General features: G+C 40.8%; 1 protein-coding gene across 1 annotated transcript in view; it reads right to left on the bottom strand.

The window, feature by feature from the left end:
* Positions 1-12,880, bottom strand: part of LOC126480710 (uncharacterized) — a 231,456-nt gene that overhangs the window by 45,495 nt on the left and 173,081 nt on the right. The window contains exons 4-6 of the mRNA XM_050103964.1: positions 12,089-12,310; positions 2,255-2,434; positions 14-142 (exon numbers count right to left, since the gene is read on the bottom strand). Of these exons, the coding sequence (XP_049959921.1) occupies positions 14-142; positions 2,255-2,434; positions 12,089-12,310 (531 nt within the window). The remainder of the gene's footprint in view (positions 1-13; positions 143-2,254; positions 2,435-12,088; positions 12,311-12,880) is intronic.

Below are 12,880 nucleotides of genomic sequence, written 5' to 3'. Positions count from 1 at the left end.
CATCTCTTCATACCATCTCTGTAATATTGGCAGCTGTAGTGTTGAAAACTTCTTGGGAGACCATTTTTTTGCATTCTCCTTCAAGGGTTGTAACTCTTGCTTGGACATTAAGATTCTTGTCTTGAAGATCTGCCAGACTAGTCTGGAAAACAAAATACCAACTTCCACAGTCACGATTTTTTTACAAGGCAATTTTTAACATGAAAAATACATAAGTAATAACCACATGCAAATATGCAAGCAATGAAACAGTTACAGTTATTCAATTAAACTGCACCACAAAGAGAGTATATTCTTGATGTTTCGTAATTTTGTTTGTATTTTATCTGTTTGGATGGACTGCATAAACTATGAAAGTGCACTTCACTCAAAAATAATCAAGCAGAGATTTAAATTTTATATATGGTTGAAACTTACATGTTAGGTACAGACAATAAAATTTATCCTAGAGTTGAAACTACTTTTCTCCAACTGTTCAAGGATTTGTCACAACTAAAGAAAAATTTGTAAGTAGACAAATCTTTAGGCAAAAATCAGAAACAAACAAAGCTGTAAATATTGTCTTCTTCTTTGTATTTTTTTATACTAATCAGTACAAACTAGAGTATTTCTTCATGTATTTGGAAAACTCTATTCAATACTATTTTAGCAGAGAAACATAAACAATAGCTTTATTGCAACAAGAGAATATTACGAAAAGGATACAGTGCTACCCACCATAAAGATGACACAATGAATTGCAGACAGGCACAACAAAAAGACTGTTGCACATTTAGCTTTCAGTCAAAGTCTTCTGCAGAAAAGAAAACACCCACATATTTGCACAAGCAAGCACACCCAATGTACACATGACTACCATCTCCGGCGACTCCAGCCAGAATGTAACAGTCGCATTGAACAAACATAGCAATCCAGAGAGGGGCAGGGAAGGAGAGGGACAGCAGGGTATGGATGGGTGGGTTGGGGGTGGGGGGTGGGGGGGAGGGGGGCAGTGATATAATAGTGCTGTCTGGTGGAGCAGGCAGTGACTGGGTAGCAGCAGGGCAAGACTGCTAGACACAGTATTGAGAGGCTGTGGGGGAGGGAGGGTGGAAGGGAACAGTGAGTGGAAAGGAGAGGGGCAGACTGGTGGGTGCATCAGCAGAGATCGGTGAACAGTGAGGGTGAGGGGATGTGAACTGGGAGGAGGTGTAGGACAGAGGGGGCAGAAACTGTTGTGTGGAGGATGTGGGAACAGTAGGTTACTCTATCCCCATCCATACCCAGCTATCCCTACCCCTTTCCCACCCCACTCCAGATTGCTGCTTTTGTTCAACGTGACTGTTGCATTCTGGCTGGAATGGCCAAAGATAGTGGTCACGTGTATGTGAGATGTGCTTTCTTGTGTGAATGTGTGTGAGTTCTCCTTTATTTTCTGAAGAAGGCTCTTGCCGAAAGCTGAATGTATATCTATCTTCTCGTGGTACCTGTCTGCAGCTCAATGTGTCATCTTCACAGTTAGAAGCAATCTATCGTTTTCATAATACTGTTGATATTTCTATCTGGACTTTCCATTGTTTTAGTACAGTATTACTTTTTTCAGGCAAGTACCACAGTCACAAAAAAAATTCTGATATAACAACATTTTCACCCCTGACAATAATTGTTGCTTATTTTCCACTATTGGGTCAATATCTGCTATTGCACCACTGTCAAGTGGCAGCCGTCATGCATGAAGACAGACCACCATACTATCCAGCCATCAGCATGTGGCGGGAAAATACAAAACTTATAAAATTGTTTAAAAGCTATATCAGAAATGATTACAATGCTCAGTGCAAGTACACCATGATAAAGTAAATTGTCAGAGCAATAGCAATCATCAAAAAGTTAATAACATCAGCAACTGAATGCCCTTCGAGGTTCTGTTTTCATTCATGTCAACACAAAGACACACAAATGTGATTTTTTAGCCATTTTTGGATATATGTACAAGTGAAGCCAGGACTGAACAACTTTAGAAATGGATCCAATGTTTACAACAAATTTATGTTAGTACAAAGGCAGCACATAATACCTGATCACATAATGTGTAAGTTTCTAATAGAAAGCCCATTATTTTTAACACATCTAACTGAATAGATTGTGTTATTTGTCCAATAAATATTTCCATACCCACCAATGATCACTGGCCTTGTCAAGGCATTATTAAGGCATTCATCCAACTGGATTATGCACCAATTACTATTATCAACTTCTTTCATTACTAACTTACTCGATCTGCATTCTGATCTTCTGTCACCCATCCTATCCTCTTGCTGAGGGTATCATTTATCTGAGAAAGGTTTTTTGAAATCTGATCCATAGTTTCAAGCATTAATTTTCTCTGACCACTGCTCTCAGCACCAGATATATCTGGTTGGTGTGATGTATTCAGCAATGTGTTCACCAATTCCTGGAAGTAGGGCACACATACACAAATGATAAAATGTAATAAATGTCCATAGTAAATATAACTTCCAAAAAAATGTAAAAATAACATACGTATATGCAGAATTGATAGATTTACTGCAGGAAACATGTCTCATGCATGAAATATAATCAAATAACAAGTATTTATGCACAATTTAGGGCACAAGTTACAAGATGAAGTTCACTTATTACCATGAATTTTGATAATACTATTCACGTAAAATATACTGGTACCTAATTTGTCCATAGCTGGTTAACTATGACATATTTGTAGGTAGAATGTGACAAACCAACTTCATGAATGGAAGGAATACTGTGGTATGGTCTATTCTGTATAATGTTAAAATTATTGAATAATATTCAACATTTAGTACATAAGATGAACACACAAAGTGATCAGTGAACAACATGTTCCTTTATTTTCTTTTTCCTACATCTATTTATTATTGTTTGGCCACAGTCTAGTCATCTTGGACATGCTCAACATTTCTCTGAAGTCTTCTTCAGCTACTTGATAAGCTTATGTCATATTAAGTTGCTCTGTTTTATCCGTCTAAAGCAGGAACTACATTATTTAAGGTGCACGGTCCATGATTTTTATCCTGATAGTTGATGCTGAACGCACTTGATAAGCAAAGCTTTTTGTCTCTGAACCAATAATACTTCTAAAGAGCCAAGAAGGCATACAAGTAGTCATCCAAGACTGGAAGGAGGTTTACAGCCAGAGAGTACAGAAATAATGCCGTGGAAGGTAAACGAACAATGTGGAGGATATGGATAACACTATAAAACTGTCGCATATATAAATAAATCAGATGAATCAGCAAATAGAAAGTAACTTCTTGTTTTATATTACGGTAAGAAAATTTCCACGTTTTTTTGCAGCCTGAAATATATTCTTGAGTGTCAAATATTTTGCCCATTCATGTTTGGCAGCTTGAGTGGTCTATAATACATACAGAATTATTTAATTACTGGTATACATATTCTGACTGAGATTTGTAGTGAGTCTTTGGCAGTTTGTTTACAGCTAGCTATTTCTATTTGCAACTATATGATTGTGTTTTTTATTTAATTCATTTTTGCAACATGTTTTCCAGCATTTTGCTGCTCCATATGTGCTAAACGCACATTGTACAGATTTTTTTCCAGTCATACTTTTCTGCACTTAACATGTACTGTAAAAAACTGTGCATGTTTGCAGTGCTCTTGGTCACATGCTATAAAGCTGATTCCCTCATTCTGTTCCCATAATCTATCAGTCAGCTCTACAGCATGTGACCATGAGCAATGCAAACATGTGCAGTTTTCTACAGTATAGGTATGCGCGGAGAAGTAAACAGAAATGGCTAGATCCAAACAAACTGATAAAGAGTCACTATACATATCACATCAAAACCTGTATAATTAAGTAATTCTATATGAATTATAGACCACTGAGATACCTAACAGGAATAGGTGAAACACATTGCAAAAGATGGAAGTTTTCTTTGTGATAAACTATAATTGAAGTTATTATTAGCAACTGAGGAAAATGGCTGCAAATATTATTAATATAAACAGAAAATAGTAAAAACCCAGTGGCAAGAATGGGATATACAGGGTGTCTCATGAGGAATAGTCAATAATCAGGGATATGACAGGAATCATCTTTTGAAGCAAAAAACTTGACATTTACAAATTGCCCTATCCCAATTGGTTTCTGAGATAGAACATTTTTAATGTACACTTGCTTTTGGGGTAACGTGCATGCATATGTGTGTTACCCACTCATCATCTTCGACATTTTATTCTAGCCCAACCTATCACATTGCTATCAACTCCTTTGTTCTGGGTGTCTTTCAACCATTAATGCACAGTTGTCCATCATGGGTTGTAAGTGAAGTTAGTACAATCAACTGAGAGTGTATTAGAGAGAAACACTGATTGACTGTGTTTGTATAGATGCTAGCTAAACTGCCACGCATCTACAATAATGAAGAATAAGCAGGTATGATGTATATTTACAGCTTTTGCGACAGTACTGGCCCTGATGCTGTTGAAGAATACTGTTGGTGCTTTCCAACACATCGAATTCCTGATCATAGAGTGTTTACCAGAGTTTTCAGCACATTGTGTGAAACAGGTATTGTCCCAAGTTTCCAGTTTCCTTGTGAATGTGTAGTTCAGCAACCCATCCAGGAACAGAAAAACATTGTTGAAATGGTGCAGCATAGTTCTACTACCAGTACATGGTGATTTTCTGCACATATTAATTCTCTAAAACATACATATAGGGAATAATACATGTGGAAAACTTGTGTCCCTTTCATCTACAGTATGTCCACAATCTTCACATTGGTGACAATGCTGCACAATTACTATCCACAGAAGAAGGTACATTTACCTGGAATGGAATCAACAACAAATGTAATAATCATCAATGGTCATAGAAAATTCACATGCTACAGTGAAAACCAATTTCCAAGTCTTTTTTTTTTTTTTTTTTTTTTTTTTTTTTTTTTTTTTTTTTTTTTAACAATGTTTGGTGCAGCATGATAAGTAACGCATTGATAGGTCCAATCATTTTAGAAGAGTAAATTACAGGACAGAATTACTTGCATTTTTTGGAAAATTCATTTGTTTAACACCTAGAGGACATTTATTTGGCCTCATGGAGGACTGCAATGTACTAGCAGCTTGACAGAGCCCCTCCACAATTTGCCACATGATTCAGGGAATATCTCAACCACACTTATCCTAATCACAGGACTGGTTGAACTGCTTAGTTGCATCATGGATGCTGTTCCCCTCATTAGGGAACATGCAGAGGCACTCAGACAAGCAACACAACACGTTCTCCCAAGAGTGTCAAAATGCACTGAAGCCGATGGTGGGATATTCAAACATTTATTGTGAACTGTACAACAGCTGTAATGTGACATGTATGATAATACTTAAAGTGTGTGAAATATATGTATTTTTGAATTGATACTTTACAAAAGTATGTTGTAATGTATACCAAGTGTTGTACATGTGTAAACCTTACAATATATTGAATCATACAGAAAACAAATAACAATGTACATTAAATGTGCTCTACCTAGGAACTGATTTGGAATACGAAGTTTTTGCTTAAAATTATTATTCGATTTTGCTTCAAATTATTATTCCTGTCGTATCCCTGAATATTGACGATTACTCCTGGGACACTCAGTATAGTGTCCTATCCCATTCACAGTGGAGTGCAACAATTTACCTTTCAACAGTTTCGCAGGAGATAGGGGTGGAGGGGGAGATGCAAGGGCACTGAATTGGCTTGGTATGATTCAAAGCACCCCCCACTCCCCACCCCCCAAATACTGCTACCAAACTACACATTTTTTTTCATTAATGGGCTCCAGAAAAACTACAGTTAGTGAACCTATTGACAGATATTCAAGAGTAAGGTACTAGTTTAAAGTGTAGTGCATACTCTCCCAAATAATATGAAATTATCAACTTTGGCCTATCATTTTCTTTTTCAGCTATGACAACAACAAAAAAGGTGCTGTGAATAATTCTCAGAATATGATATCAGTCCTAATCATGATTACCAGGAACACATTAAGACAGAAATTACAGGGATAACATTGCAACATACGTCAAGTAAACATCTAAAGTGGCACTTGTAGGATGAGCACAAACACAGGTAACATAAACACACTTATGCACGCAACAGAGTGAGAACCAGTATGGCTGTGGATGAGTTCATAGGGAAGTTTGACATGAAATGGAGGTAGATCCAATACAAGAGTTTGCACTCCCATCTGTTTCATCACTTTCTAAGTTTCGTTAATCTGTCAGTATTGACAAAGAACTTAAGGAGGATATTTCAAGACTATCAACCTGGCGCCAAATGTTTATTATCTTAAAAAGATTTGAAGGTTGTCATCAATAAAATCATAGGATTCGTTTGAGGTGAATTTTCAGGAGATAGTTTCTTAGATTTCCAGCTGTGTTCAAATCGTGAGAGATAATACAGCAGAGACAAAAAATGGATTTTGGGTTGAAAAAAAAAAAAGAAATAATTCTATATTCTATTGTCTAGTGGCCTCCTCACAAAGCTACACTGGCTCTCAGAAAGGATAATTTTGTCATGACTACCATTTTATAGATCATAAGAATGTGATAATGCGGCTATAAAATCATCAAGTCAGTGATCAACATTCCCCTACCTCTTCGGGGGACACCACCTTGACAAAGCACTGTCTGTGTGGGTGGAGAGGCTTGCATATCCACGGGAAGCTGAGGGCTATGTCGAAGGTAGAGGACCTACTGCCGGAAAAGCCTCAGCCGATGGATCAGACTAAGAGTGTCCCATAACGTCCCATCTTCCCTATCCACTCCTAGTCCTACTCTATTCCGTGACCCAACCCAAGTTGTGATGCGACCCGTGCTGAGGGGTGCGTGGCCCATGGGAAGATGTGCCGCAGACGGAGCCTCAGGGATACCAGGCGACCCCCCTGAGTAATTATCCTTACACCGCATGGGGTATTTGTGGTGTGGACCTCCTAGATCCCCAAATCTCGTGGGACCAATATGGACACAACTATAGAAAATAACGAAAAAGAAACTGAGGGGCAAATTGAGACCTCAGATACCCAAACATCGGGGACAGAACTGATGGAGGGCAATTACGCTACTGAATCAGGGTCTAGACCTGAGCCAGAAGTGGGAACTGTAACCAAGAAGCTAGACCAGATTAAGATCAAAGGCTTGTCTGGGGCCCAGAGGAGGAAGCTACTCAGGGAATAGAGGAAAAAGGAAGGGAAAGTATGGCTTCCTAAAAACAAGTGGAGGGAAGTAAAGGCACTAGAACCCAAGACCCCCAGGAAAAACTGTCTCAGGTTGAAGTGGACACGCAGACCCCCGCAACGTCAAAGACAGGCAGTAAGTGGATAAGGGAGGAATCAAAGATTCCCTCCTCCCTGGACAAGCGAGTCCAGAAAAAATTGAGGCAAGAAATAAGGAAACAGAGTTATAGTACTGCAGTCTCGGTTTTTGGGATGGAAGTATCCAGGAAGGTTGGCCATCGCCCCACTGCAGGAGGAACTAGTACAGATGGCCCTCTTTGAAAAGATTGGGGGGGGGGGAGGGAGGGGGGGGGGGGGGTGCTGGCCCAGGTCCCAACTTCAGGAGGGTCTATCTAGATCATGGAGCACTCATTTTTGTCTGTGAGGGGGTGCACACAGTAGAATGGCTTAAGGACAAGGTGCCCATGATATCCCTGTGGGAAGATGCGAAGCTGCTGGTCAAGATGGCATCGGAGCTTCTTAAGACTGCAAAGATATCATAAGGGGTACCTAAGATCCTTAAGGAAGTCTCTCCCAAGACTCTGTTCAGAAAAATAGGGGCCCAAAATTCCCGACAGAAGACTGGAGAGTGATTAATCAGAAAGTTGCTCTGGAAGGACGAACCCTGGTGGTGAAGGTTGGTGAGAAGTCCCCGAAGGCGATGCGGGAGCAGGACCTGAAACTGTTTTTAGGGTTCTCGCAGGTCATCGTCAGGGTTCTCAAAGACATCAAAGATGGCAGTAAGACGGAGCCTGGAGGTGCTGCAGATTAATCTGCAGCACAGTAAAGGGGCCTCTGCTGCCGTGAGTCGCTGCCTGGGGAGACAGGAAGTGGACATGGACCTGATACAAGAATCCTATTTATACAAAGGGGGTGTATGAGGCACTGGAGGTACGCTGATCTATGTTAGGAATCTAAGAAACTCCAGGACATGGATCTATGTTAGAAATGGCATTTCTTTCATGCCAATGATGGATTTCTGCTCTAGGGTCTTAGTGACCATCAAAATGCAGCAATGTGAGGAAGGTATCACAAGGGAAATTATTTTGGCCTCAGCATACCATCCTTACGAAGACAGCTCTCCCCCTACCTTGGAGGTGAGGAGACTGGTAGAGACTTGCCATCGGCAAGGTGATAAACTGCTGGTGGGATGCAACGCAAATGCCCACAACCTAGTGTGGAGCAGCAAGGACACCAACAGTAGAGGGGAGTACCTTCTTAAATTCCTCTTAGCTAACAACTTAGAGGTCCTGAATGGGGGCAATGAACCTACATTCAGGAATAGCAGCAGGGAAGAAGTAATTGACATAACATTTGGTTCCATGACGATGGGTAGCTATGTCAAACAATGGCATGTGGTGTTGGAGCCATCCTCATTGGACCACATGTACATTAAATTCAAGGTTGAAATGGGAATCAGACAGACCATGACTTATAGGAATCCCAGGGAAACAGACTGGGAGACATATAGGAGGGACCTTGACTTAGGCTTATCAGAAATTAAAACATCGATAAGGAAGCCAGTAGAATTTGAGGAAGTAGCAGACGCTGTTACCTCTGCCATAGTGATCTCATATCAGGACAACTGCAGAATCACCAGGAAGCACACAAATTGGAGTTTTCCTTGGTGGAATATAACAAACTGGAAACACAGAGAAAACAGGCACACAGACTGTTTAACATTGCAAGACGCAAAGGACAATGGGCTAAATATCGTGAGGCCCTTGTCAATTACAATCTTGTAATAAGACAAGCAAAGGAGGCATCCTGGAAGGCATTCTGTGAGGAAGTGGAGGGCACGGCTGCACAAGCCAGACTTCACAAGATTCTCATTAGAGTCCAACCAATCCAGGAGGAACGTTGAGGAAGGAGAATGGGGAATATACAAAGACAGCACATGAGACTCTGGAATTGCTCCTCAAAACTCACTTTCCTCAATATGCTCTGCTGGATAACACAGACCAGTATGTGAACCCAGAGAGACAATGGTTCTCAGGCACTCGAAGAGAGGACTGAGAATAGGCCAAGGAGTGTGTGAACTTCAACAAAATCCAGTGGGTGGTGGGACCATTCCAACCATTCAAGTCACCTGGCCCAGATGGAACTTTTCCAGCTCTCCTGCAACAGGCAGGAGGAAAGCTTACAAGAGTCCTATGCAGACTATTCAGGGTTAGCTTAGCAGTAGGAATCATTTACAATGCTTGGAGGGCAGTGAAGGTTGTCTTCATCCCAAAGCCAGGGAGAATTGATCATACCAAGGCCAAGGATATGAGACCAGTCCGTCTGTCCTCCTCCATTCTCAAAACATTGGAAAAACTGTTTAATGTATATGTTGGGGAGAGGAGGCTAAGTAGGGTCCCTCTACACCTGAACCAACACGCATACCAACCAGGTAAATCATGTGAGACAGCTCTCCAACAACTCATTTGGAAGGTGGAAAAAGCACTTCACTTCCAAGAAATAGCCCTCTGCATCTTCCTGGACATCGAGGGGGGCTTCAGTAACATGATCTTCAATTCCATGGTAAGGGCAGCAGAGGTGCATGACCTGGGGACCACTATATGTAGGTGGACCAGGGCCATGCTTAGTGGAAGAAAGGTAGAGGCTACCATGATGAATGAAAAGATGGTAATTAAGACCACTAGAGGCTGCCCACAAGGAGGAGTTTTGTCTCCTCTATTGTGGAATCTAGTGGTGAATGAACTCTTTGAGGAACTAAATTCCAGACAATGCTTCTGCCAAGGATACACAGATGACCTTCTCATAGTAATACTTGGCAAATTCACTGACACAGTCAGGAATAAGGCACAAGGAGGGTTGGACATTATGCAAAAATGGTACATTAAACAGGATCTGAGAGTTAATCCTAAGAAGACTGTTGTGGTGCCATTTACGAAGAGACATATTCAGCATGCAAGTTGGAATCTAAAGCTCTTCGATGAAACTCTACCTGTGAAGGGAACAGTGAAATATCTAGGGGTAACCTTGGATGAGAAGCTAGCTTGGACCCCTCATATTAAGAGTACCTGCTCCAAGGCAAAAAGTAGTTTAGTGAATACTAGGAGGGCTTGTGACAAAAACTGGGGCCTAAGCCCCAGGGGTATGTGCTGGATATACACCATAGTGGTTAGACCTAGGATTTCCTATGGAGCCGTAGGGTGGTGGAAGAAGGTAGAACAGCGGGTTGCTGCTAAAGAGCTTGCTAAGGTGCAGAGATTGGCCTGCTTAGCCACAACATGGGGAATTAGCAGCACACCAAACGCTGGAATGGAAGCCATGCTGGATATGTCTCCACTTCACCTTTGGGTTACGATGGAGGCAGCAGCTGGGGCACACAGACTTAAAACTGGCCAAAACTGGGTCTCATTCAGATATCCAGAATCACTAACATAGTGAGTGAGGTAAATACATGTATGGCTGGGGAAATGCCTGCCGACTATATAATAACTCCCAACTGCTTCGACAAGTCTTACAACATAATAATTGGAAGGGAGGAGCAGTGGGAGAAAACAGTTCAGCACCGTACGGGGGACATCGTTTGGTTCACCAATGGGTCGAAAACAGACCAAGGTGTTGGGGCAGGGTTGTATGGGGTTCAGCCAAGACTGGAGAGCATCATATCTCTAGGGAAATTGGCCTCTGTATTTCAAGCTGAAATTACTGCAATCGGGGCATGTGTGGAGGAGAATATGCATAAGTGCTACAATGACCGTAGCATCTACATCTATTCAGACAGCCAGGCAGCCCTGAAATCATTGGCAGCTCCTGCAACAAGATCTAAGATTGTTGCAGATTGCCACAGAGCTCCGGTGGTGCTAGGGGGAAGCAACAGGGTGAACCTAGTGTGGGTCCCTGGCCACTCAGGGATCTGTGGCAATGAACAAGCCGATAGATTGGCTAGGATGGGGGCAACAACTCCATTTATTGGACCAGAACCTGTCCTGACAATCACCAAGGCTATGATCAAATTAAAACTATGGAACTGGCTTAGGAAACAGCACATAGGATATTGGACCAAGGTCCATAAACAAAAACATGGTAAGGTAATGATGACCAAGCCATGTTTTAAAAGAAGCTCTGCAATCCTGGGATTGAACAGGAAAGAGATCAAACTCATGACTAGACTGATAACTGGCCATGGGAACTTTGAAAACACCTACACACAATGGGTATAACGGAAGAGGACCCTAAATGTAGGATCTGTGATGAGGGTGAAGAAACTACATCTCACCTAATCTTCGAATGCATGGCATTGGAGAGTAAAAGATACAGAATCTTCGAGACAACTAGATCTGAAGAAATTGTGTCTAACAAAAAACTGGTAGGGGGACTCCTTGCACTATTTACGGGCACTGGTTGGCTTTACTAGACATACAGGGAGTGATACCGCACAATAAACCTTGTTTCGGTGCGGGCAGAGGCAGGTCAAACATAAGCTGTTTTAGCTCTCCTGTTAAAATCAATCAATCAATCAACATTCCCCTAAGTGGTGGCTTTCTTGATCATTAGTGCAAATGAAACCCACTTCTGTCCACACTCAACAAACGTTAATGTTAGTACAGACACTTGATACTCTTAAAGATGAGGATGTCATGGAGAAGCTGAATGCATACTATTAAAGTCAGAGTCACTTTGTCTAAAAACAACTTGACAGATTCTGTAAGATATTGGTGATGATGATGATGATGATGATGATGATGATGACAATAACAATAAAACCATGAGAAACCTGTCACATTCAATGTATAATAGTTTTATTTGAATGATGTGACTGAAAACACACACACACACACACACACACACACACAATATTTCTAACATACCCTGACTGTTGTCAAGTTCTGCACAATATTTGTGGAAAGTTCTTGGTATTTTGTGTTCTGAGATTTGAGGTTTTCAACTGTAGCTGCAAGGTCCCGTATTTGGCTTCCAAAACCAGCAACACTGCCTTGTAGATCCTTGATGGTCTGAGGCACATTTACTAGCTCTGGAGCACCATCAAGCTTCTCTTGGACACTGTGGAAACCATCTTGTACATCACTGAGCTGGAAAGAAGTTCATCATTTTTCAAATATCTGTCACACAATAATTATATGCCATGAAATGAATATGAATATTAATCTGTTATGTAACAGATTATAGTCAGGTGTAAGGTGCAATCAGTTTTGCTAACATATTTTTTCCAGCAAAAACTAGCATAGGAAGTAGTTGTTCTGCAATGCTGGAAAACAATTAATATCCTAATTTTCTTAACTTTATAAAAACATTTCTAGGTACACTGCTATTTTTGTAATAACAATACTCTGATAACTTAAAATTATGTTGAATGTATGAGAGATCTTGTAATAACTGAATAGCTATGACATGTCTCATAATTTTAGATAACATTGTTGGGAACAGTTATTTATCAGTAAAGTAAAATTAGTTCTGTGACTGAGGTCAGCACAGCTGTTTGAAGTCTTGTCATCGTCAGCTGAATGGCCTACTACTAAAAACCAGAACCCGTCATATTTTTAATAAATGACAATGCAATCAAGAACACTTTTTATTGATTTTACTTTATGATGTGTATGCCAACGTCTGCGCCACAGTGGTAGCATTGGTTCCCATCACAT

Source organism: Schistocerca serialis, chromosome 5, assembly GCF_023864345.2.
Source record: "Schistocerca serialis cubense isolate TAMUIC-IGC-003099 chromosome 5, iqSchSeri2.2, whole genome shotgun sequence".
Lineage (NCBI taxonomy): Eukaryota > Metazoa > Arthropoda > Insecta > Orthoptera > Acrididae > Schistocerca > Schistocerca serialis.
Note: the sequence above shows the minus strand (reverse complement) of the source record. Positions and strands in the feature narration are given on the sequence as shown.